The following is a 27,126-nucleotide window of genomic DNA, read 5'->3' on the forward strand; positions in this document are numbered from 1 at the left end:
GCATTGGGACGTTTAAACATGTTAAAGGCACCATATAAATGCAAGTTGTTGCTGTGTTGCCCTTTCTGGTGCAAGATCCTGCGGACCTGTATTGCCAAGTTCACAGAAGAAGAATGGCCATCTCGGATCATCCTTTGTGGGACTAATCGAGCAGAACCCCAGAATGGGTAGTTGCCTTGCGGAAGGAATTGGGTGGAGGAATTAAAAACAGAAAATGCTAGGACTACTCAGCTGGTCAGGCAACATCTGTGGAGAGAGAGAAGCAATTAACGTTTCAGGTCGATGACCTTTTGTCAGAACTCAACTTTTTTGCCTTTGTATGGCGGGGGGGAAAAAAACAAATTTAGCTTCAACCATAATTGCCACAGGAAGCCGGATGTTTTTTCTGAGGGATGGGCATCTATGCAGAGTGACAATTACACATGCTAGACCAGAGGATCTTTCTGCATGAAGCCTAATTTTCCCCCAAAAAGGCAAAATATGAGTGGTGTTCCTTCCTTACTTCCCCATTTTACAAATTAAAATTAGCCTAGCTTAACTTGAGTAATTACAGGGCAATAATGTCTCTGATGGGTTTGATTGATACACGCCACACAGCCAAAGCTATTATTGGCTCGTGTCTGATGCTCCTGCCTTGAAAGCTTTTCTTCTCTAGCTGTCCCTCATGATAAATAGCCGGGTGTTGGTGAAGGCAGTTTGGTGCTAATTCGAGTCTTTCAGTTGTGGATGTCATCATCAGCATTAGCCGCGATACTCTGTTCAGTTGTTGCATGATGAAAAAGTCTTTGAAGGGTAAAGTTCAAAGACTTGAAGGGTAAGCCGTCGCCCCAAGATTACCAGGATTGAATCTACAGGAAAAGGTTCTTAAAATAAATTCACATATAATTGAAGGGAATCAGGAAAAAGTGGCAATTGCTAACTAATATTACAATTCCATGGGTTTGGTACCTTTCAGAACCTTCCTCAAATGGCCATTCTTCATGTTTTGAGCCTGGACAGTAAGTAGTGGCAGGCTATTTGATCATGGGAGGCAACACCGTTGATCATATCCTCGCCCAATGTTCATAAGTCCGTTTTCTAGCAAAAGTAATTTGATATCGGAAAGTAGCAGGATTTAGGAACAGAGGATGACCATTCAACCCCTTGAGCCTGTTCTGCTATTCAATGAGATCATGGCTGATCCTAACTCCATCCACTTACCTAGGCTCCATAATCCCTTAATACCCTTGCCAAGCAAAAATCTATCGATCGCAGATTTAAAATTATTAATTGAGCTAGCATCTACTGCTTTTGTGTGGGTGATAATTCCACACTTCTACCACCCTTTGCGTGAAGCAGTGTTTCCTAACTTCTCTCCTGAATGGCCTGGCTCTGATTTTAAGGTTATGTTCCCTTGTCCCAGAGTCCCCCACTGGTGGAAATAGTTTCTCCCTATCTACCCTATCTTCTGGTTAATTTTATTTTCCTCTCCTTTGCCCACTGTCGCTGAGGAAAATTGCAACGTCCTCACTACTCAACATGTAGATTGCTAGATAAGGACCATAGTCCATCGAGTTTGCCTTCCACCATCCTGGTAGTCACATGATCCATCAATAATGGATTGTCGACTACCAATAAATCAGTGACTAGGTGTTTACATAGAGTTGTGTTTTACCCATTAGACCATGAGTAGAGCAATTTGGACAATACATTCACTATTGGGGGAAGCTTAATATGAATGTTACATTACTGCCTTTACCCACTGACTTTTGTACTTCTGATTTGCATGTTCCATGTGTGTTTCATGTGTTACTGGGTGCAGGAACTCCTGGTTTAATTTCAGTAATCTGACTTTGTTGTGCACACTTCTATTCCACAATAAAATTACATTTGCAAAAGGACTTGTAAATACACCTAAGTGAAATGAGCGATGTTGAGCCAAGGGTACGTAACCTTAAAATCAGAGCCAGGCCACTCAGGAGAGAAGTTAGGAAACACTGCTTCACGCAAAGGATGGTAAAAGTGTGGCGAACACTCCCACAAAAAGCATTCGATAGTAGCTCAATTAATAATTTAAAATCTGAGATTGATTACATTTTTGCGAGCTAAGGATATGGAGCCAAGGCGGGTGGATGGAGTTAGGGTATAGATTCGGCATTTAATGAGATCATGGCAGAACAGGCTTTCCGGGCTGAAGGCCTCCTTCTGCTCCTAAAAAGGAAAGTTAGTAGTTTGCAGACTAGAAAAGGCCAATGGTTCAGTTCCTGTTCTGTGTTGATTTAGCTTACCTGAACGGGTGTTAGTACTGTGCTGCAATGCATGACCGTATCTTTCACCTGGAAGGAGGAGAGCATGCTGGGAAATCTCCGAGATGCAGTAATCGTGACCATCTTTTTAAAAAAGGGGACAAGAGGAATCTCCCTGTTATCAGCCACTGGGAAGGTCATCGCTAGAATCCTCCTCAGCCGTCATCGCCCTGTGGCTGAGGAGCTCCTCCCAGAGTCACAGTGCAGATTCCGTCCATTACGGGGTACAACAGACATGATCTTTATGGCGCAACAACTGCAAGAGAAATGCAGGGACAGCACCAACCCTTGTACATGGCCGCCTTTGACCTTTACAAAGGTCTTTCTCACTTTCAACCGCGAGGGACTATGGAGCATCCTCCGTTTTTGGCTGCCCCCAAAAGTTTGTCTCATCCTCCGCCTGCTCGATGATGACATGCAAGCCGTGATCCTGACCAACGGATCCATTACAGACCCAATCCACGTCCGGACTGGGGTCAAGCAGGGCCGCGTCATCGCGCCAACCCTCTTCTCAATCTTCCTCGCTGCAATGCTCCACCTCACTCAACAAGCTCCCTGTTGGAGTGGAACTAAACTATAGAACCAGTGGGAACCTGTTCAACCTTTGTCACCTTCAGGCCAGTTCCAAGACCGTCCCATCCTCTGTCGCCGAGCTATAGTACGCTTGTGTCTGCGCACATTCAGAGGCTGAACTCCAAGCCATCGTCAACATCTTCACCGAAGCGTACGAAAGCATGGGCCTTATACTAAACATTCTTAAAACAAAGGTCCTCCACCAACCTGATCCGGCCACACAGCACTGCCCCAGTCATCAAGATCCATGACACGGCCCTGGACAACGTGGACCACTTTCCATACCTCGGGAGCATATTGTCAGCAAAGGCAGACATCGAAAATGTAGTTGAACACCGCCTCCAGTGCGCTAGTGCAGCCTTTGGCCACCTGAGGAAGAAAGTGTTCAAAGATCAGGCCCTTAAATCTGCCACCAAGCTCATGGTCTACAGGGCTGTAGTGATACCCGCCCTCCTGTATGGCTGAGACATGGACCATATACAGTAGACACCTCAAATCGCTGGAGAAACACCACCAGCATTGTCTCCAAGATCCTGCAAATCCCCTGGGAGGACAGACGCAACAACTTAAGCATCCTTGACCAGGCCAACATCCCTAGCATCGAAGCACTGACCACACTTGACCAGCTCCATTGGGCGGGCCACATTGTTCGCATGTCTGACACAAGACTATCAAAGCAAGCGCTCTACTTGGAATTCCTACATGGCAAGCGAGCCCCAAGTGGGCAGAGTAAACGTTTCAAGGACACCCTCAAAGCCTCCTTGATAAAATGCAACATCCCCACTGACACCTGGGAGTCTCTGGCCAAAGACCGCCCCAAGTGGAGGAAGAGCATCTGGGAGGGCGCTGAGCACCTTGAGTCTCGTCGCCGCGAGCATGCAGAAAACCAGCGCAGGCAGCGGAAGGAGCATGCGGCAAACCAGACTCCCCACCCACCCTTTCCTTCAACGAATGTCTGTCCCACCTGTAACAGAGACTGTTAATTCCTATATTGGACTGTTCAGTCACCTAAGAACTTGCTTCTGAGTGGAAGCATCTTCCTCGATTTTCGAGGGACTGCCTATGATGATGATGACGGTGCTGCAGTTGGTCTATGCCCCTAGATTCGGGAGGGAGAAGTTGACCAAGATTGCTGCTGCTGATCGCTATCCAGTAACCGCTGCAGGAAGTGCATGTGCTTCAGTTGAGGGCAGGGTCATACTTGTAAACTAGAGATGATCTAAAACTTGGCTGCCCGTGTCCTAACTCACACCAAGTCCAGCTCACCCATCACCCCTGTGCTTGCTGACCTACATTGGCAACGCCTTGATTTCAAAATTCTCATCCTTGTTTTCAAATCCCTCTGTGGCCTTGCCCCGCTCTATCTCTAATCTCCTTCAGAGTCACAACCTCCCGAGATGTCTGCACTCTTGAGCATCCCTGATTATAGTTGCTCAACCATTGGTGGCTGTGCCTAGACTGTGCCTAGGCCCCAAGCTCTGGCACTCCCTCCCTAAACCTCTCCGCCTCTCTACCTTTCTTTCCTCCTTCAAGACACTCCTTAAGACTTACCTCTTTGACCAAGTTTTTGGTCACCCATCCTAATTTCTCCTTGTGTGGCTCTGTGTCAAATGTTTTGTCTCAAAATACGCCTGTGAAGCGCCTTGGGGTGTTTCACTCTGTTAAAGGAGCTATATAAATACAAGTTATTGTTAAATAGCCGGCCAGCACTTGCTGTCGAGGCTCACAAATGGAATAGTGGCCACTTTGGGCCAGGTGACTGGTGCGTTTGGAACTGCAATAACTAAGTTTTTTTGGGGGAGGGAGACAATTAGGAAGCAAAATGATACATTAGTATCTTGCGGAAAGAAAAACTTAAAGCGTGCTATCTTAAATGCAAGGTCAGACCAGTTAAATGTTGCTGACTGATGCAAAAGTTGCAAATTTGGGTAAAATTGCTTTACGAAGGATGGTTGAATGCCAGAATTTGGTCCTCATCAATAGACAACAAGAAACAGAAAACACGGCAACACCGTCCGTGCGAGAGGAGAGTATGACTGACCTGTGCATTTCCTGTGTGCTCTGTTTCTATCACATGACCTGCAACCGTGAGGCTTTTAAAAAAAATAATATAAACGGCCTAGGGTTGTTGAATGAATTAAATCCTTTACCGGTTTCAAATTTACATAATGTCAATAATTTACGCAACTGAATTAATCAAGTTGTTGTTGCAACGTGACATCCTCCTCAGCAATCCTATCCCATTGATTGGTCCCTGTTTTGTGATGTCAGCAAAATCTGGGATTGCACCTCTGGTAAAGAAGGCAGAAACTATAATTGGCTGATGGTAAATCCATCTCTTAAAAGGCTGCCGCCTTCAATTAAATGGGAGGTACTTTCCTTGCTACTTTGAGAAATCACATTGCTGGTAAGGACTGCGGAGGCATTTGGAGAAAACTCCCCTGGTTTGAGAATGACTACTTAACGGCCCTATTGCGGTAACGGTAAAAATCCCTGTTTGGCGGGGAACAACACTAAAGAAGCCCGCTTGATCGACACCCCATCCACCACCTTAAACATTCATTCCCTCTGCCATCGCGTACCGTGGCTGCAATGTGTACTATCTACAAGATGTATTGCAGCACCTCCCAAACCCACGACCTCTACCACCTGGACCTGCAAATTCCCTTCCAAGTCAAACACCATCCTGACTTGGAAATATATCGCTATTCCTTGGCATCATCGATGGGTCAAAATCCTGGAACTCCCTAACAGCACCATGGGAGTACTTTCACCAAACGGACTGCAGCGGTTCAAGAAAGTGGCTCACCACCACCTTCTCGAGGGCAATTAGGGATGGGCAATAAATGCTGCCATTGCCAGCGACTGTCACATCCCGTGAATTAATTTTTTTTTAAAAAAGGACTCCCTACTGTCCTTTGGATGTAAATCGGAGTGTTCCAGGAGGTGAGCCAAAGTAAGTATATCCACCTCGTGCAGACAATTTAACTTTGTGAGGCATGGCACAAATCAAAACTGAGCTGCAGTACCCTCGGGATTGTTGCGTTCAAAGCATGGAGACAGTCCTTTTTTTTTTTTTTCCCCCTTTTTGTACACCCTTCTATTGCAGAAGATTGATGTGCACAAATTAGCCTGCATCGTTGACTATTGTTGAAAGCTGATCTCCATGAAGTTCGGGACCTGCAACGTCAGGACCCTCATGGACAACTCAGTCACCCGAGAACTCACTTTTGGAGTGGAAGCAAGTCTTCCTCGATTTTGAAGGACTGCCTATGATGTCTGAACCAGTACTGCCACCAGACACTACATGGATGCCACTCTGGAGTGTGCGCACATCAGGAGGGACGTGGGCTGGTCACGGGGCTGGCTGAGTGATCTAACGCTTGGATGTTTTGTGTGTGCTTGACAAGGAAAAGTTGAAGTCCCAATGGCGTGGGAGAGCTGTGAAAAAGCAATAAAGGGATACAAAGAAAGTGTTGAGTAGAGGAAAAAAAAACTTACAAGAAATATCAAAGTCAATAGTGAAAGTTTTTATAAAGATATGTAACAATTTCAATAAAGGATGTCCACTTGCATAAATGACCTGTTTGTGCAGCCCCTTCTATTGTTCGTTTATCTGTCTCCAGCACATCTGCCAGAATTAACAGCGAGTGACATTGACGAAATTCAGGCAAGAGAGGGTGGTAAAGGAGAATGAGGGCCCATTAAAGACAGATACAGGTGATACTGTAATCAACAATAAGGAAATGGCAGGCTTGTTAACTAAATGTTTTGTATCCGATTTCACCGTAGAGGAAGAGGATTGAAAACCAGTGGTACAAGAGAAACTAAACATAATTCAAGGCAATGAACCTATTGGATTTAATACTGCACAAGTCTCTCTCAAAAATGGTTATTGGAAAAAATAATTCACAGTAAATTGTGCAGATGGGAGCCGGAAAGAGACGTAGGCAAATGGAGCTCGATGTGCGAGGTCACCCATTTTGGATCCAAGAAAGAAAGATGTACGTTTTTAATGGTGAGAAGCTAGGAACTGTGGAGGAGCAAATCGCTTGAAAACTAGTGGGCAACTGCAAAAAAGAATCCAAAATGATAATGGAATGTTGGACTTGTCCTTACAGTGAGCTGGAATACATTGGGAGGAGGTTATTTAGCTGTGCAGAGCCATTGCCAGACCCCACTTGGAGTATTGTGCTCAGTTTTGAGGCACTGCCTCTCAGGAAAGATGTATTGTCCTCGGAGGGGGTACAGCACAGATTAAATTATAAGGACTGGTTGCTTAAACTTGGCTTGTATTCCCTTGAATTTAGACTGTTGAGGGTTGATTTAATCGAGATGTTTAAAATGATAAAAAGGATTCATGGGTCGATACAGAAAAAAAAACTTTGTTCTGGTGGGGGAATTCAGAATGAGGGAACACCATTTATAAACTAGAACTGGGCCATTTTGGAGTGAAATCAGGAAACACCTTTTCAGTGGAAAGTGGGTTGAGGGGAGTCTTTTTTATTTTCAAAAAAATGCTAGAAAAATGTCGTCATCCACAACAGCAGAAACAAATACAGGGAGCAAAATGCAACGAAACTGCAATTAATACTTCTTAAATAGACCCAATTTTAGAGTTCGCTTTTCTAACAACAGAAACTTAACTTCAAGAATCTACAGCAGGCCAATCTAGTGGCTTAGTCATATTACAACAACAGCTTGCATTTGTATAGCACCCTTAATGTAGTAAAAACGCCCTGCGGCATTTCACAGGAGCATTATCAGGCAAAATTTGACACCGAGCCATATTGTGGTGACCAAAAGCTTGGCCAAATAGGTTTTGAGGAGAGGAGAGTTTAGGGAGGTAATTAAAGCTTGGGGTGCAGGCAGCTGAAGGCACACAACCGCTAGTGGTGCAGAGATGAAAATGGGGGATGGAGGGTTGTAGGCCTGGAGGAGTTTAGAGATAGGGAGGGATGAAGCCATGGAGGGATTTGAACAGAAGGATGATAATTTTAAAATTGAGGTGTTGCTGGACCGGGAGCCAGTGTAGGTCAGTGAAAACATGGGTGAATGGAACTTGGTGCGAGTTAGGATATGGGCAACAGTGTTATTTTTAGCTGAAGTTAAACAGGAGGTGACAAAAGCACGGTTGAGGGTTTCAGCAGCAGATGAGCTGAAGCAAGGGCAGAGTCGGGTGATGTTAGAAGTGGCAGTAGGCGGTCTTGGTGATGGGAGAGGGTGTCTGCCCCCACCACACAGCACTGCCCACCCCTCCCAGTTGTCCAGATCCACGGCGTGGCCCTGGAAAATGTGGACCACTTTCCATACCTTGGGAGCCTATTATCAGCAAGGGCAGACATTGCCGACCAGATTCAACACCGCCTCCAGTGCGCCAGCACAGTCTTCAGCCGCCTGAGGAAGTGAGTTTTCGAAGATCAGGCCCTCAAATCTAGCACCAAGCTCATGGTCTACAGGGCTGCAGTGATACCCGCCCTCCTGTATGGCTCAGATATGGACCATATACAGTAGACACCTCAAATCGCTGGAGAAATACCACCAACGATGTCTCTGCAAGATCCTGCAAATCTCCTGGAAGTACAGATGCACCAACGTTGGTTTCCTTGATTAGGCCAACATCCCCAGCGTAGAGCGTGGTCAGTGCTTCGATCAGCTTCGTTGGGCAGGCCACATAATTCGCATGCCAGCCACGAGACTCCCAAAGCAAGCGCTCTACTCTGAACTCCCACATGGGCAGAAGAAATGTTTCAAGGACACCCTCAAAGCCTCCTTGATAAAATACAACATCCCCACCGACACCTGGGAGTCCCTGGCCAAAGACCGCCCTAAGTGGAAGAAGAGCATCTGGGAGGGTGCTGAGCCACTCGAGTCTCGTCAGAGCATGCAGAAAACAAGCGCAGGCAGCAAAAGGAGCGTGCGACAAACCAGACACCCCACCCACCTTTTCCTTCAATGACTGTCGCACCTGCGACAGAGACTGTAATTCCTGTATTGGACTGTTCAGTCACCTGAGAACTCACTTTGAGTGGAGGCAAGTCTTCCTCGATTTCGCAGGACTGCCTATGATGATGGAGAGGGTATGACTTGCACTCAATCTTGGTGAGATTCCATTATTGTCAGCAGAATCTTGCCAATTTGGGTCTATTATCTGCCGTTTGATTTGAACCGTTTCCTGTCACTAGCCTAAAAGACACAAGTTTTTGCATGAATTTCTGGCTAGTGTCACTCACTATTGGCTCTGGCAGATGTGCTTGAGACAGATTCATGAACAAAAGAAGGGGCCACACAAACAGGTTATTTATGTAATTGGATATCCTTTATTGAAATTGTTAAATATTTTGATTATTGTTTTGCCTTGATAAGCTGCTCCTTCCTGGTTCCGTATAAGCACTATATCGGATGTGTTTTAGCACTAAGCACACTTGAGTAGATTTTCAATTGAAAAAAAACCAAGTTGATTTTTTTCAGTGGCAGTGCAGTTCCATAAACCAACATATAATGCGCGCATATATCCATTCTGGCTGGCTTGATGATGAGGTACTGGATTTGTTTTCTGCTGGTTTTAATGTTTTTAACTGGTCGTTTCGGTAGCACAACCTGAGATTAAGCCTTGTGTATTTTAAAGTGTTGAGAAAGAATGTGATGTATCCAGTGAGTGTAGATGAAACTGAGGAGAAATGGCATAAGAAGAATCTTTAGGAGCAGAAAAAAGACCCATTTCTTTTTTTTTAACGATTGACCCGATATGACTGCCTTCCCACAATATCCCTCAATATCTTCTCTTCAAACGAAGGTGAAAATTGAATAGTTAAGAGTATTAAATGCCTGTTGGTAATGACCGGGCAATAAACTTTTTTTACAAATGGTGTCCTGGACTGAGAGATTGGAATTTATGTACAGCTGCAATGTATGGGTTATTGGTCAGTTCAGCTGGTAGCAATTGCTGTTGTGTTTTATATAATTTCTGCTCTGGATGAATGATGATTGCTTCCACAAGCACATTGCAGTATTATTCCTGCAGGTTAACCAGAAAAACCTGTGCCCAGTTTGTGTTGTACAGTGCTCCAGGATCTGTACAAACCGATGTCGAGCCATTGTATATAGGAACAGGAGTAGGCCATTCAGCCCCTCGAGCCTGTTCCACCATTCAATTGGATCACGGTTAAACTCCATCCACCTGTCTTGGTTCTGTAACCCTTAATACCCTTGCCAAACAAAAAGCTGTCTCTATTTTGAGATTTTTAATTGACCCCCCACCCCCCCAGCCAACAGCTTTTTACGGGGTGAGTGTCACAGATAGTATGTTGGTTACATGGTGTATCTTCCATCCAGCATGCTCCGAATGTTATCACACCAGTGGAGTTCAAAAAAGAAACTTCCGTCAAAATAATTGAGGCGGCAAGCCGGGTTTTGGATGACCAAGTTTACGTATGGTAGAACATGCGAGGCCAGCCAGGAGACGTTGGAATAGTCAAGTCTAGAGGTAACAAAGACTCACTGCCTGAAAGTGTGGTAGTGGCAGAAACACGCTCCACATTTAAAAAGTACTTAGATGTGCACTTGAAATGCCGTAACCTACAAGGCTACGGACCAAGATCTAGAAAGTGGGATTAGGCTGGGTGGCTTTTTGTCGGCTGGTGCTGACACATTGGGCTGAAAGGCCTCCTTCTGTGCTGTAAATTTCTATGAAAGGCATGGATGAGGGTTTCGGCAGCGAATGAGCTGAGGCAGGGGCGGAGATGGGTGATGTTAGGGAGGTAGAAATAGTGGGTGTTCGTTAAGTAGAATGGAGTTTGTGGCGGGGACCCAAAACAATGGCTTCGGTCTTCCCAATGTTTAATTGGAGAAAATTTCTGCTCCTGCAGAACTTGATGTCGGACAAGCAGTCTGACAATTTGTGACAGTGGAGGGATCAAGAGAAGTAGTAGTGAGGTAGAGCTGTGGGTGTCATCAGCGTAGATGTGGAAACTGACTGTTTTCGGATGATGTCGCCGATGGGCAGCATATAGATGAAATATGAAGGGGCCATGGATAGATCCTTGGAGGACTCCAGAGGTAACGATGCAGGAGTGGGAAGAGAAGCCATTACAGGTGATTTTCTGGCTTAGATTAGATGGACAAGAATGGAACCAGGCGACTGCAGTCCCATCCAGCTGGACAACGGTGGAGAGGCGTTTGAGGAGGATGGAGTGGTCAACCGTGTCAAAGGCTGTAGATAAGTCAAGAAGGATGAAGAGAGAGTTTACCTTTTGTCACAGTCAAAATATGCTATTTGTGACTGATGGCTGTTTCGGTACTGTGACAGGCGTGGAATCCGGATTGGAGGGATTCAAACATGGAGTTTCGGGAAACATGGGCACGGATTTTGGGGGCGACAACACGTTGAAGGACTTTGCAGAAGAAAGGGAGGTTGGCGATGGGGTGGTAGTTTGCAAGGACGGAGGGATCAAGGGTTGGGTTTTGAGAGAGGTGATGACGGCAGATTTGAGGGAGAGGGGGACAGTACCGGAGGAGAGAGCACCATTAACAATGTCAGCTAACATGGGAGCGAGAAAAAGAAGTTGGGTGGTAAGCAGTTTGAGGGCAATAGGGTCGAAGGGAGCAAGAAGTGGGTCTCGTGGTCATGAGGGGAGATTGGAGAGAAACTGGAGAAAGATGTTTGGTCGGGGGGAACCTTGGGGGTAGTTTGGCCGGGTGGGCTAGGGGAAGGAAGGAAAGAGGCGGAGGCGGCTGAACGGATGGTCTCAATCTTAGACAAAATTCCATGAGATCCTGACATTTGTCAGAGGTGAGGGTGGAGGAGATGGGAGAGGTGTTTAAGATGAACGTTGGGAGTAGAGTAGAGTAGAGAATAGAAGCTGGGGTTTATCTTTGCACTCCAGTTCTGGCAGACGAGAGCAGGACTCCATAATGCTGTGTGGTCCAGCCATATCTGGCGGTGAATGGCTAAACGCGTTGTCCGCCATATCCTTTCAAGTCTGCGTCTCTTGGACTTGAAGGAGCGAAGATGAGGGCCGTACCATGGGAACGACCAGGGTGAGTGAGAGTAATGGTTTTGATAGGCAATTGGGTATCAAAGGTGGTGGTGAGGGTGTGGTTGAGTAGATCGGTGGCTGCAGAAATGTCATGGTGAAAGGAGGACCAAAGGCTGGATAGTTGGGATTTTGTAAGTGCAGTTCTAAGAGAGTTGGGAGAGAGCGGACACAGAGGAAGAAGGGTGGGGGGGAAGGGGAGGGGAAAGGGGGTTGTGGGTGGAGAGCGATACGAGGAAGTGGTGAGATGGCCTTATCCGCGATTGACGTGATTGGAGTAGCAAGGCCATGAGAGATGGCAAGGTCGAGGCGGTGACAGTGAATGTGGGTTGGGGAGTTTACATGGAGGGAGAGATTTATAGGAGGCTAATGAACTCACTGAGGAGAGCATGATGAATTGAAACTACTGAGGAGGAGAAGTCGCTCGGTGCAGAGGCTGAGGGAGGAAAGTAGTGAAGCTATCTCGGTAATATTTTAATGGTACTTGGGTAGGCGGTGGAGAAGGAGAATTTTAATTGAGGTGAGAGGGTGGAATAAGGTGAGATGCTCAAAGGAGGCCAGAGGAGTAAGGGGACAGACCACGGTGTGATTTGGTGATGAGAGCCACACTGCCACCATGGTGATCTGGGCGGAGCAAGTGGTGAAAGGTATGGGTGGGAGGGTATTTGGACTTTCAGAAGGCTTTCGACAAGGTCCCACACAAGAGATTAATGTGCAACGTTAAAGCACATGGGATTGGGGGTAGTGTGCTGATGTGGATTGAGAACTGGTTGGCAGACAGGAAGCAAAGAGTAGGAGTAAATGGGTACTTTTCAGAATGGCAGGCAGTGACTAGTGGGGTACCGCAAGGTTCTGTGTTGGGGCCCCAGCTGTTTACATTGTACATTAATGATTTTAGATGAGGGGATTAAATGTATCTCCAAATTTGCGGATGATACTAAGTTGGGTGGCAGTGTGAGCTATGAGGCTGCAGAGTGACTTGGATAGGTTAGGTGAGTGGGCAAATGCATGGCAGATGAAATATAATGTGGATAAAAGTGCAGCAAAGTTTCACCAGACTGATTCCCGGGACTGACATATCAAAGACTGGATCAACTGGGCTTGTATTCACTGGAGTTCAGAAGAATGAGAGGTGATCTCATAGAAACGTTTAAAATTCTGATGGGTTTAGACAGGTTAGATGCAGGAAGAATGTTCCCAATGTTGGGGAAGTCCAGAACCAGGGGTCACAGTCTAAGGATAAGGGGTAAGCCATTTTGGACTGAGATGAAGAGAAACATCTTTACCCAGAGAATGGTGAACCTGTGGAATTCTCTACCACAGAAAGTTGTTGAGGCCAATTCACTAAATATATTCAAAAAGGAGTTAGATGTTGTCCTTACTACTAGGGGGATCAAGGGGGTATGGCAAAAAAGCAGGAATGGGGTACTGAAGTTGCATGTTCAGCCATGAACTCATTGAATGGCGGTGCAGGCTCGAAGGGCCGAATGGCCTGCACCTCTTCTCTGTTTCTATGGGCCCAAGTTTCCACATGATTCGCACCTGATTTTTAGGAGCAACTGGTGGAGAACGGACTATTTTAGAAATTGCAATTCTCCACATTTTCTTTCTGCAGTTCTAGTCAGGTAGAACAGATCTAGTTTAGAACAGAATTTTTTCTTCAAAAGGGGGCGTGTCCGGCCACTGACGCCTGATTTGAAAGTTTCCACAGTGAAAACGTACTCCAAACTAAAGTAGAATGGAGCCAGTGAAGATTTTTGTAGAACTGAAAAAACCTGTTCTACACATTAAAAAAATCAGGTGCAGGTTACAAATTAGGCATCCAGAACGAGGTGGGGGGGTGGGGGGAAGGGAACTCATTAAATTCGACAATAAATCCTTATTTATACTTCTACAAATAAATCCAACCTGAGTAAACATCTTCCTAGCTGTGTGCAAGTGCTTCAGCCAGGGAGAATTCTGCAGCCGTTCGTGCCGCTGAGCGCTAGAGAGAGCGAGAACTGTAGCGCGCATGTGCAGAGGTCCCGGCACGACCTGGCTCCGCCCCCCCCCCCACAGCTCGTGCTGGCTGCGCCGAGGGCCAGAGGACCTGTAAGTCGGTGGAGAATACCGAGGATTTTTTTAGGTGCCGTTTTAGGCGCGAAAAACGGGCGCCCAGCTCGGAGGGGCACCCGTTTTTTTTCTTGTGGAAACTTGGGCCCCATGTTTCTATACCTCAGAATTTGAGTGTTCTTTAATGAAATTCAGTCCATTGCACACAATATGAGTGTAGCGCTTTCACCAAAATGAGTACTTCTAAAACTGGGAGCTGGTTCATTTTGAGGTTACTTTCTGTACATTATTCATGCTGAATTGCACTTGTAACCGAATATCAACACTTCAATGGACAATTTATCCGTGTGTGTGTATATATAACTAGGTAAACAGTTTTAAAGCAATGAGACAGCTTTCCGGAATTCACTTAAGCAAATAATGACATGGTTGCAACATTATCAGCAAATTGCGATGCCTGCTCTTAACTATATTTGCTTAAAATTGGTGCTTGACAATATAGGAAGCTGGAAAACCTTTTTTATATTTAGCCTTTTTGAAAACTTGACTTGTGTATGAAATTTTAAAATGTCAGTTTCTAGGAGATACGAGAAAAACATACTTGCATTTCTGAGCAATATTCGGCTTTCTCGGATTGTGATATGGAATTCTAATCTTATTCCCTTTTCGATTGTGGCCAAGGCTAACCGTTAAATATGAAAAATAAAGCTCTATTGGTAAGAAGTGATTTGAAAGCATAAGCTTTGTTAAATGTCCATTTTAAATTTTAAGCATGCCCATAACGTACAGGCTGGGTTTATTCAGTGTCGTTTGAGACATAGAAACATAGAAAATAGGTACAGGAGTAGGCCATTCGGCCCTTCTAGCCTGCACCGCCATTCAATGAGTTCATGGCTGAACATGCAACTTCAGTACCCCATTCCTGCTTTCTCGCCATACCCCTTGATTCCCCTAGTAGTAAGGACTTCATCTAACTCCTTTTTGAATATATTTAGTGAATTGGCCTCAACAACTTTCTGTGGCAGAGAATTCCACAGGTTCACCACTCTCTGGGTGAAGAAATTCCTCCTCATCTCGGTCCTAAATGGCTTCCCCCTTATCCTTAGACTGTGTCCCCTGGTTCTGGACTTCCCCAACATTGGGAACATTCTTCCTGCATCTAACCTGTCTAACCCCGTCAGAATTTTAAACGTTTCTATGAGGTCCCCTCTCATTCTTCTGAACTCCAGTGAATACAAGCCCAGTTGATCCAGTCTTTCTTGATAGGTCAGTCCCGCCATCCCGGGAATCAGTCTGGTGAACCTTCGCTGCACGCCCTCAATAGCAAGAATGTCCTTCCTCAGGTTAGGAGACCAAAACTGTACACAGTACTCCAGGTGTGGCTTCAGGTAATACTGCGGTTCAAATTGAACGATGATGATTTGACTCGAGACGGTCTAGCAATAATCATCTGATTTGTTGTGGTCGCCTCTTAATCACAATGATGAAAGAGGTAGAGTTGTAAACAATAACTTGCATTTATATAGAGCCTTTGACGTGGTAAAACGACCCAAGGCGTGTCATGAGAGCGATCATCAAACAGAATTTGACATTGAGCCACATGAAATATTAAGACACGGTTCCCAAAAGTAGATTTTAAAGAGTGTCTTAAAGGAGGAGGAGGGAGGTATGCACAGCTTCCAATGATGGAGCAAAGAAAATCGTGGATGCTGAAGAGGTCAGAATTGGAGGAGTGCAGTGATCTCTCAGGGTTGTGGAGCTGGAGGAGGTTGGAGATGGGGAGGGACTAGGTGATTACTGTTGGAAATTGGGCAATGCTATTTGTGTATAAACTAGGTGGCACCTGAAGATTGGTGAGCCTCGTTGGGTCATGTACCTCTTGCAGCCAAAGTGGTGTGGAGGTGCTTCCAGGAGTTTGTCATTGCTACTCTTTGGCTTCTGGACAATGTCGGACAGCAGCCTGTCGATTATTCTCCTGCCTGGTTGTTCCCTGTTTCTTGTTGCCGTGTGAGAAGCTGCCTGACTCCTGCATGCATCCCCCTCACATTAGTGCCGCTGAGAATTAGAGTGCAGGATTGAGCCCGTGGCCCCATAGGTGTACTACATCATGGGGGCTCCCTGTCTCATGCCTCCCTCCACACAAGCTGCACAAGAAGAGATCAGTGATAAAACTACAGACAGTAAGGAAACGATTGTTCATGATCTACATTGTTCAAAAACATGAAAGATTAGCAACTACCTTCCCCATTGTGGGGACACTGCCGCTCCGCTGTGAGAGCCAGCCAATTGGAGCAGAAGTGTGAGCGGATGGGAAGGAGGGGAATGCAGTAGATACGGAGTCGGCTGGAGAAGCCGTCTCAAGCAGAGATGTGCCAGGAATGGATTTGGTGATTGGGAGGTTTAACTGGCAAATTTGTTGTCCAAAATTGTCTGCTACTTTAAAGAAAGCTTGCTGATTTTTGACAGGGATACAGGCTGAATGATTGGCTTGCAAAGTACCGTGGCAAGAATTAACAACAACAACGTGTGTGTGTATGTGTATATATATAATAAAGCCTTTAACATAGTAAAACATCCCAAGGTGCTTCACAGGAGCGTTGTGAAACAAAATTTGACGCCGAGCCAAATGTTGGGGCGGATTTTAGGGAGCGTCTTACAGGAGGAGAGGTAGGTAGAGAGGCGATGTACAGAGGGAATTCCAGAGCTTCAGGCCTTGACACTGAAGGAACAGCCGCCAATGGTAGAGTGATTTTAAAAACGGGGATGCTCAAGAGGTCAGAATTGGAGGAGCACAGAGATCTCAAGGGTGGGGGATGTAGGGCTGGAGGAGATCAGAGATAGGGACGGACTTAGGCCATGGTGGGATTTGAAAACCAGGATGAGCATGAACAAATTATCACTCGATTATGTTAGACCTTTCTGTTGCAGCCCTGCCCTTCTATACTCTTTTTTTACTAGTACACAAGAACATAAGAAATAGGAACAGGAGTAGGCCATTTGGCTCCTTGAACATGCTCCGCCATTTAATAAGATAATGGCTGATCTGATCATGGGCTCAGCTCTACTTTCCTGCCTGCTCCCCGTAACTCTTCAATCCCTTATCGTTAAATCTGTTTATCTCCACCTTAAATATATTCAATGACCCAGTCTCCACAGCTCTCTGAGGCAGAGAATTCCACAGGTTTGCGACCCTCAGAAGAAATTCCTCCTCATTTCTGTTTTAAATGGGCAACCCCTTATTCTTAAACTATGCTCCCGAGTTCTAGATTTCCCCACGAGTAGAAATATCCTCTGCATCTACTTTGTTGAGCCCCCTCTGTATCTTAAATGTTTCAATAAGATCACCCCTCATTCTTTTGAACTTGAATAAGTATAGGCCCAATCTGATCAACCTTTCTTCATAAGTCAACCCCCTCATCTCTGGAATCAACCTCGTGAACCTTCTCTGATCAGCCTCCAATGCAAGTATATCCTTCCTTAAATAAGGACACCAATACTGTACGCAGTACTCCAGGTGTGGCTTCACCAATACCCTGTACAGTTGTAGCAGGACTTAGCTGCTTTTATACTCCATCCCCCTTGTAATAATGGCCAACATTCCATTTGCCTTCCTAATTATTTGCTGTACCTGCAGTTTCATGCACAAGGACCCCATGGTCCCTCTGTACTGCGGCATTTTGTAATATATCTCTATTTAAATAATTTGTTTGTTTTTCCTGAAAAAGTGGATAACCTCACATTTTCCCACATTATACGCCATCTGCCAAATTTTTGCCCACTCACTTAGCCTGTCTATATCCCTTTGCAAATTTTGTGTCCTTCTCACAATTTGCTTTCCCACCCATCTTTGTATCATCAGCAAACTTGGCTACATTACACTCAGTCCCTTCATCCAAGTCATTTAATATATATTGTAAATAGTTGAGGACCCAGCACCGATCCCTGCAGCATTCCACTAGTTTCTGTTTGCCAACTGGAAAATGACCCATTTAACCCGACTGTTATTCTGTTTTAGTCAATCCTCTATCCATGCTAATATATTACCCCCAACCCCGTGAACTTTTATCTTGTGCAGTAACCTTTTTATGTGGCACCTTATCGAATGCCTTCTGGAAATCCAAATACACCACATCCACGTTCGGAAGTGTTCAATCACTGGAGGCAAATGAGATTTTGAAGTATCTCAATAATAGATTTTTAATTTTGTAAACTGAGGATGCTCAGTAGGAACTGGTGGAGTTACAAAGTATTCTCAAGACACTATATTTAAATCATGTGTATGAATAGGAGCTCCTAATTGTTGCCCCCCCCACCCCTCTTCATTCTGTCCCTCAAACACTCTGATCGCCATTTGTACATCCTTAACTAGTAATTCCTTAAAATGCGTTTTTATATATTGTGCAACTATATATCTTCTGCAGCACTGGGTGTCCACCCACTGGATTTTGATCTTGCAGATTACAGCAGGGAGAACAGAGCTGGTGCATTCCGATGGACAGGAGTGTGATTACTGCGGAAGTGGGATGAGCTAAAGGTTTTTTTTAAACCACTGCTATTTCTATTCTTAAAATGTCTGCTTGTGCGCTGCGTTTGTAAAGATGAAGCATGTACAGTGCAAATGCAGTTCTTGGATATTTTAAATCCTATTGCTCAGTATCACTTTTTAGCTCTTCCTGAGCTTCAAATTGTAATACATATGTTATACATTGTCAAAGGCTTGGGTCTTGAGCTGGGTTGGACACTTGCCTTTCATATCTGGGGCCCGGATTCAAACGTGGAGTTGAAACTCTTCGTATGATGCAAATTCCCCTTGTGGCTTTCCATTATGTTTCACTCGAGGCCCTAAGGATGGGTGTGAGAAGTAGGGCTGGAGCAGTGGATTGGAAGGGAGGTTGGACTGAGGGGACTGATTAGGGTTGAGCAGAGGGTTTTTGTAACACTTGCTGATGCTGGGTAGCAAAAGTAGAAAAAGCAATGACTCACCTCCATTGAATGAATGCAACATTCATTGGAAAAACATGAAAAATCTGTAGTGTGTTTGTAGTCATGGAAATGTTGCATATGGTGGGGGGGAAATGGGTACAGACTCGATCGTATGACTCCTTTCATTCCTGTTGCAGGAGCAAAGAACAACGATAAGTTTTTGTTAAATTCTCTGAATAAAAATGATGCTAGTTCTCCTGTGTCAGTTGTGGCTCAGTGGGTAGTACTTTCGCCTCCAGGTCAGAAGGCTGTGGGTTCAAGTCTCACTCCAGAGACTTGAACAGAAAAATCTAGGCTGACACTCCAGTGCAGTACTGAGGGAGCGCTACACTGTCGGAGGTGCCACCTTTTGGATGAGACGTTAAACCGAGGCTCCGTCTGTTCTCCCAAGTGGAGATCCTATGGCACTATTTCAAAGAAGAACAGGGGAGTCCTCTCGGGTGTCCTCAACAATATTCCTCAATCAACATAACAAAAACAGATTATCGGGTCATTAACTCATTGCTGCTTGTGGGAGCTTGCTGTGCACAAATTGGCAATTGGTGTTTCCCACATTACAACAGTGACTACACTTCAGAAGTACATCATTGCTGTAAAGTGCTTTGAGATGTCCTGAGGTTGGGAAAGGTGCTATATAAAAGCAAGTCTTTCCTGAGTTGAATAAAGGTTCAAATTGGAACTGTTTTTTTTCCCCTCCAGTCATGCCCCATGGTGCCCAGCATGCAAGCAAATCCAGGCCGATTGGGAGCACCTGGGACAGTCCCGTGGAGAACTTGGCATCCACGTGGGAAAGATAGATGTCACTCGAGAGCCAGGTAAGCTGATGGTTAGTTTTTATAACTGCGCTTGTTTGCCCTGGAACTTGTTTGTGAAACACTTGCCGTAACATTCTAAAGGCTTTTTTGGAAGGGGTAAGGGATAACGTCAGATGTATAATGTATCTCTAAGCTTTTGTGACCGCTTGTGCAGTCTTAAAAACACACACGCTCTGCAATGTCCTTGGCACTTTTAAGAATACACTTCCATAACCTTGGTAAATAGTTTCTATAAACTAAAATCAAATACTAAACCACAGCATTATACAACACTTGTGGCTTTGAACTTTCGCTTCCTCTGCATGTACCAAATCCTAATGTTCCAGATGCCTTTTTGAAATTATTGTTTGTATGAAATGTTTTCAGTTCCATTCCCTTCATACCCAGCGCATGTGGCTCCAATATCTAATTGTGTGTGTGTGTGGTGGGGGGGGGGGGTCTTTCCAAACAGCTGTTTGTTTCTCATCAACACAAATTTCATGTTAAAAAAAAAATCACAACTTGTATTGCCAATAATGCTTGCTTGCTAATTATTTGTATAACAAGGTACCTTGCAGAAGTCGAAGGTAAATGGAATAACTTTGCTGTAATCTGCACTGATTTTAACAGCTCTCAAAATCGTGGCTGACACTCCAGTGCAGTGCTGAGAGAACACTGCACTGTCGGAGGTGCTGTCTTTCAGATGAGATGTTAAACAGAGGCCCCGTTTGCTCTCAAGTGGGCGTTAAAAAAAAAAATCCCATGGCACTATTTCGAAGAAGAGCAGGGGAGTTATCTCCAGTGTCCTGGCCAATATTTATCCTTCAATCAACATCACACAAAAACAGATTATTTGGTCATTATCACATTGCTGTTTGTGGGAGCTTGCTAAGCGCGAATTGGATGCCGCGTTTCGTACATTACAACAGTGACTACACTCAAAATACTTCATTGGCTGTAAAGTGCTTTGAGATATCCGGTGGTTGTGAAAGATGCTATATAAATCTAAGTTTTTTTTTCAAAAGTGACTGTCAGAACCTGGATAAGCAACTTAATTTAATTAGACTTAAGAACCTTAAGGGTTACACTTGTACTGATTTATTGTAGATAAAACATGGAGCCTGGTTTGTGCCACAGTATTAAAATCTATACTTAATTGAAGTTTTTAGAAAAAAATACTGCAGATGCTGGAAATCAAACAAAAACAGAAGATGCTGGGAATACTCAGCAGGTCAGGCCTGAAAAGTTAAAAGTATTTCCAGCATTTTTTTAATATACTAAATTGAAGTAACTTGTTTATGTCAATTGGGTTAATTAGAAAATGGGTTTCCACAGTCCTATCCTTTTGAAAGCTAGTTGTAGCGGAAAAATAGAGCATGTTATTGAAATACATTAATTGGATCGTATTTACACATGCTTGTAAAAATATTTGAGTGGAATGCAGAGGTACATGGGCAGTACCACAATGTTGCCGTGTTTCAGAGAACTGTATGTTCATTTATTTTTTTGAAGTGTAAATATATTGCATGCCAATTGAATTATCTGGACATTATATCATAGCCTGTTACTATGTCACAAACCACGCTCCATGTTTTATCTACAGTAAATCAGTACAGTGCGTAGTGTTGGGAACAAATTGTTCCTGATTTTGATATTGGCTGAAATAAACCAAACTTAAATCTAGATTGAAACTTTTGGGTGGGGGGGGGTGCAAAATATGTTGTCTCCTATATGTTTTAAGCTCAAAAGTCAAATCCTTTTGAAAAGTGGAGCTGTTCTAGCAAAGGACTTGGATTTATATAGCGTTTTATCACGCCCTTTGGTTGTGAAGTTCTTTAGTGCATCCTATGAATTTATTTTGAGTTCTGCGCACTAGCCAATTTGTGAACAGTAAGTTCCCGCCAGCAGTAAGGTCCCACTGTTGTTTGAGAGGAATGTTGGCCAGGCGGTTGAAGCTCACCCTGCTGTTGTTCAGATAGTGTCACATGATCTTTTAACCACTAGTTTAACGTGTCATCTAAAAGATGGCATCTCTTGACTATGCAGCACTCCCATCGATGCTGCATTGATGTTTCGGCCTATATTATTTGGTGTGGCGCTTGAAACCATAGCATCTGAGCCAAGCTGAATAGAGACCGTGTAATGTTCTGAGAGCTCATTACCTATGCAGCTGTTTACTATAAAGTGACACAAGACCCTGTTATTCAGATAGACAGAGTATTCAATGCAGAGCAGCTAACCGGTCATGTGAATAACGTACACTAAATGGCTTTTGTGTCTGTCCACACACCACCTACAGTTGGACTGTTACTTTAAAGCGCCTATTTTGTCCATGTATATGCCGTGATGGGTTTCTCTGCTTTCCAGTTTCTTTTACGTAAAAGATCTTGCTTGCTTTAAATGCAAACACTTGCGCACAAAGCACTGTGGTGATTTTAGCTATCTAAGCTTCAGACCTAGCCAGGCGAACATGGTGCCATTTCTGTCATCGCCTCAAGGTGGCGCAGCCCTTCCCTTCAAAGCTGTCGAGGTCATCCCAAGTCTTTCCACACTTCTTCTTTTGTATGGTAGTAGTAAAGCAAATCAAAGGTCAATATCCAAGTCAGATATCCAGGCTAAAGCTTCCAGTGTAACAGCGTGGATATCTTGTAGGCTGTCTGTGAATTTCCTGAGGGCAATGCTCAATGATGTGCTCCAGGGCCTGATTAGAAGCTCCACAGTCACATGATGGGGATGCTTTAATCTTCCATCTATTGAGAAGATGGCAGCATCTATCTTGACCAGTTCTGAGGCAGTTGATGGTTGTCCACTGTTTGCGAGGAAGGTTTGATTCCTCAGCTTGTACTGCAGGGTCCTCTAATAAGGAATCAATTAAGTATGTCACGGTCCAAGCATTTTGCCATCGGTCAAGGCTGAGGGGAGATCGCTGAAGGGCTTCGGCAATGGTCCAAAATGGCCGCCTAGATTTGAGAGGGGTTGGTGGTAGCTTCTTTAAGTCGGCTTGGATCGGCATGTCTTTGCTGGTGTAGTGGTTGTATTCTCTGGAGACTGCATATTCACGGCTTAGGTGTGGTGGTGCAATGTTTGCAAGCACTGGCTGCAAGGTGTTGGTGTCTAAGTGTACCGGTGATCATTCTCATTGTAGAATTCAGCTGGACATCAACAGATTTTGACATGCGGACTTGATAGCCATGCCAGAGAGCAGTACTCCGCTGTAGAGTACACCAGGGCGAGTGCTGCCATACAGAGGGTTTGAGCGTCTGGTCCCCATATATGCTGATGCGCAGTCCTAGCACTGTTTAATTTGAATTATAGAATCATAGAACAGTACAGCACAGAAGGAGGCCATTCGGCCCATCAAGTCATTGCAGTTAATTGCAACTTGATTGCAGTACGTGATCTGAAGCTGAGCCACGCGGGTCTGATCTGTGCTTTGTTAGGTGACCTTATCCAGGGTAGCTGTGTGGTCACCAAAAGCTGGCCTCCATTTCTCCAGGCAAGAGATGGGGAAAACCAGCCAAGGCTTGTGCTCGTTCTCCAGCGACTCCTGCTGCCTGGCACGCCCGTGTGAACTTGACTGAATTATTCACCTCACCCAAGTAATATTTCCCTTTTAAACTCATTATGTGCCTCACAAAGCTGCTTCTTTTGATCAGCATAAAGTTGCCGGTCAACCTGCTTGGCATCACCGATTTTGAAAATGAGTACCCAATTCAGCATGATAAAATGGCCGCATTTCATTCCTTGCTGCCAAACGAGACGCCAGCGTGATGCATTTGCTCCGTGGATACAAGTCCTAGATTCTGGAGGTTTCGGCAGAGAGTCATGACCGGATTGAGCTCGGTTGCTATGAATGGGCTGTCTGGTTGTTGTCTAGGCTGAGGGCTGCTGCCTGCCATCCAAATCTGGAACCACACTCCGAGGGAAGGAAATATAGAGTGGAAATAGGAGGCATAGAAAGAGAGGTCATTTTATTTTCTGATGGATTACACCGCTCCTCGCTGATCCACACTCTAGGTACGAATATAATCAGACAGATAAATTGAGGCAGGTCAATCCCAAGGATCTTCTCTGTAAATGTAATTTGGTACAAAACACTGAGTAAATATACTGTCCTTTATATGCACTAGACACCATAAACCGGCATAGACTCATACCAAATTCTGTTAACTCTTTGCCTTATTGATATTCTGTCTCTACATATTTATCTCTAATCTCCTCCAGTCCTATAATCCCCTAGACTTCTACGCACTGCCTATTCTGGCCTTTTGAACATCCCTGATTTTAAATGCTCCACCATTGGTGCTCTAGCCTTCAGCTGCCTCAGTCCTAAGCTCTGGAATTCCCTCCCTAAATCTCTCCACCTCTACGCTTCACTTTCCTCCTTTTAAGATGCTCCTTAAAACCTACCTCTTTGACTCAGCTTTTGGTCATTTGCCCTAACATCTCCTTTATATGTCTCGGTGCCAATTTTTTAAATAACAACAACAACTTGTATTTATATAACTCCTTTTAAGGTAGTGAAAGGTCCCAAGGTGCTTCACAGGAGTATTATGAGATTTAAAAATTTGACACCGAGCCACAAGGAGAAATTAGGACAGATCAAAAAGGTAGGTTTTAAGGAGCATCTTAAAAGAGGGGAGAAAGTTAGAGAGGCGAAGAGGTTTAGGGAGGGACTTCCAGAGCTTGGGGCCTAGGCAACAGAAGTCATGGCCACCAATGGTTGAGCAATTATAATCCAGGATGCTCAAGAGGGCAGAATTAGAGGAACGCAGTTAACTCCGGGGCGGACGGCAGGAGGGGCAAGGCCATGGAGGGCTTTGTAAACCAGGATGAGAACTTTGAAATCTGTGTTGCATAACCGGTAGCCAATGTAGGTCAGTGAGCACAGGGGTGATGGGTGAGCAGAACTTGGTGCCAGTTAGGACACGGGCAGCCAAGTTTTGGATCACCTCTACTTTACATGGGGTAGAATGTGAGAGGCCAGCCAGGTGTGTGTTGGAATAGTCCAGTCTAGAGGTAACAAAGGCATAGATGAGGGCTTCAGCAGTGGATGAGCTGAGGCAAGGGTGGAGATGGGCGATGTTACGGAGGTTAAACACTGCTGTGAAGCACCATGGGACATTGTATTACCTTTAAGGCTGTATTACCTTGAAGGCTATATAAGTTGCTGGTGTATTTAAATACTTTTCTCAGAAAATTGAGTGTGCTTTGTAAATGACACATTCTTTGCATAACAGAATTTGTTTTGCGAAGTGGCGAGGATTTTAATGATTGACTCGAACAACTGCACGTCATGGCCTATATAGTGGTGTATATACAGTAGGTGTTTGGATACATTCTCGTGGGTGGTACCACACTGCAGTGTGAGATGGGATTCAACGCGTGGTCGAACAGCAATGCCAGTCCCTCTATCTCCCGTCCTCCTGCTCGATGTTGTAGAGCTGCCAACTTGCAGCATTAGTAGTGCACTGTCTGCTGTGTGGAACTAAATCAGCAAGACAAGCTCTTAATCCAACATAATAAACAGCCAATTTGATGAGCCATATCTATATTTTGGGTTAGAATGTTCAGTACTGGCTAGGCAGGTCCCCAGGAAGAATCCCAGGTGAGATGATGCGAATCACCTGCTGACTGACTCACGAACAGTGGAGGAGGGAATATTTAAGTCTAAATTGTTCACAACCCTGTCCCATGGATCCCTGTCCCAAAACCTTAAAGCGTCGTATTTTGATCAAAGTTGCCAGTCCCAATGAATACCCATTTCAGCATGAGAAAATGGGCATGATTCATTCCTTGCTGCCGAACAAGAAACCGAATGCATTGCTCTATAGATACATGGCCTAGATTCTGGCGATTTCAGCAGAGGCCTGAGAACTACTCTCAAAAGGCCAGAATGTTGGGCCGAGGAGGGATATCCACAGGATGCACTGCAGCAACTCGCCAAGGCTTCTTCGGTAACCCCTCCCAAACCTGCAACTTCTGCCACCTAGAAGGACAAGGGCAGCAGGTGCATGGGAACACCACCACCTCCAAGTCACACATCATTTTTGTCGCTGGGTCCTTCTCTGGGGCAGTTCGGGATGAGAAATAAATGCTGGCCGTGGCAATGTCCACATCCCCAAGAATGATTTTTTTTTTGTTGAAAAAATCCGATCTGATTAATTTCCTGTTAGTTTATTTTCCTGAAAACACAATAATTAGAAACCAAGCCATCTTTTTAAAAAAAAAAAAAAAAAAATTGTGGAGGGCTAAGTATGAAGTGGTTTACAGTTCACGGACTTCATCCAGTGGTAGAAAAACTCATCCATATGTTTTTTTTGTGAAGATCCTAAAACCAATAATAATCCCTTTTTGAAAGATTATGTGGAAATGCTTCTCCAAATTTGTACTTCAACTGAAATGCAAAATCCAATTCATGTTTGTGAACAATAGCTGCTGTTCAGCAATAAAACTTCAAAATGTAGGAGGAACCACCTTGTAAAATCTCAGTTAATGACAGTGCTTTGACCAGAGGATCCGGCTGTACGCAAATCTGTAACCCCTTTAATTGCACCATGCTTTCGTCACTGAATTTAGCATCCAGAATGAAAGAGACGTGAACGCACTTCAGATGTGTTTAGTTATCTGATCAAAGCAGCCCATTTGAGTGTGCTGACTTCAATCACGGAAAAATAATTTTGCCCCCCTCAACTTTAGGGTGGAAAGTGCTACTCTTACGGTAAGTATAGCATTTGAAGTTCCCTGTCGAGTTACACCATCTAGTGGTGTGGCTACAAAGTGGTCTTAGTTGGATGATCCAAAGTCTGCTTGCTATCCTGTTTATTTTACGCAGGTTTCCTTGGGATTTAATCCCAGTAAAGTAGAAATGTGAAACCGATATCTGTGCCTTACTGGAAGTACCCCATTGCCCTGTCAATGGAAGACACGTAACCCAAAGCACAAATGCTGAGCGGCTAACAAAAGAAAAAGAAGTGCCTAAATCCTGTGATCTGACCTGCATTCTAATTGATTCAAATTGCACACAATTTAACTGGAATCCTGCCACGTGCCGTTGATGTAATTACATTCCTGTGACTTGAGTTACAAAACCAGTAGGTTTTTCTTGTACCTCTGCTCGTTTTATAAAGTAGACATGTGACTGGAGGCAGAGCGCACATCAGCTTTCATAGCAACCACTTGGACACGGGCTGAGACCAGATCGCAAGGCATCTGCAGTAGAGTTTGTTTTGAGGATTCTCTAGCACAAGCCACTGTTTTAAATGCCGATTACATTGCTCTGCTCCCCTTCCCTGACACATCCTGCAATAAGTATTAGCAAGTTGCAAGTTTTCTAAATTGGTAAACCAGTCAATAATCACGCCATGCGTTTGGCTATATTTAACTCCAAATTGGCATGGTTAT

At 44.6% G+C, this 27,126-nt stretch overlaps 1 protein-coding gene across 1 annotated transcript in view; it reads left to right on the top strand.

The window, feature by feature from the left end:
* The window catches only part of tmx4 (thioredoxin-related transmembrane protein 4), a 59,118-nt gene that overhangs the window by 9,079 nt on the left and 22,913 nt on the right, over positions 1-27,126 (top strand). The window contains exon 2 of the mRNA XM_070889866.1: positions 19,628-19,743. Coding sequence (XP_070745967.1) covers positions 19,628-19,743 — 116 coding nt within the window. The remainder of the gene's footprint in view (positions 1-19,627; positions 19,744-27,126) is intronic.

This window comes from Pristiophorus japonicus, chromosome 9 (assembly GCF_044704955.1).
Source record: "Pristiophorus japonicus isolate sPriJap1 chromosome 9, sPriJap1.hap1, whole genome shotgun sequence".
NCBI classification, from domain to species: domain Eukaryota; kingdom Metazoa; phylum Chordata; class Chondrichthyes; family Pristiophoridae; genus Pristiophorus; species Pristiophorus japonicus.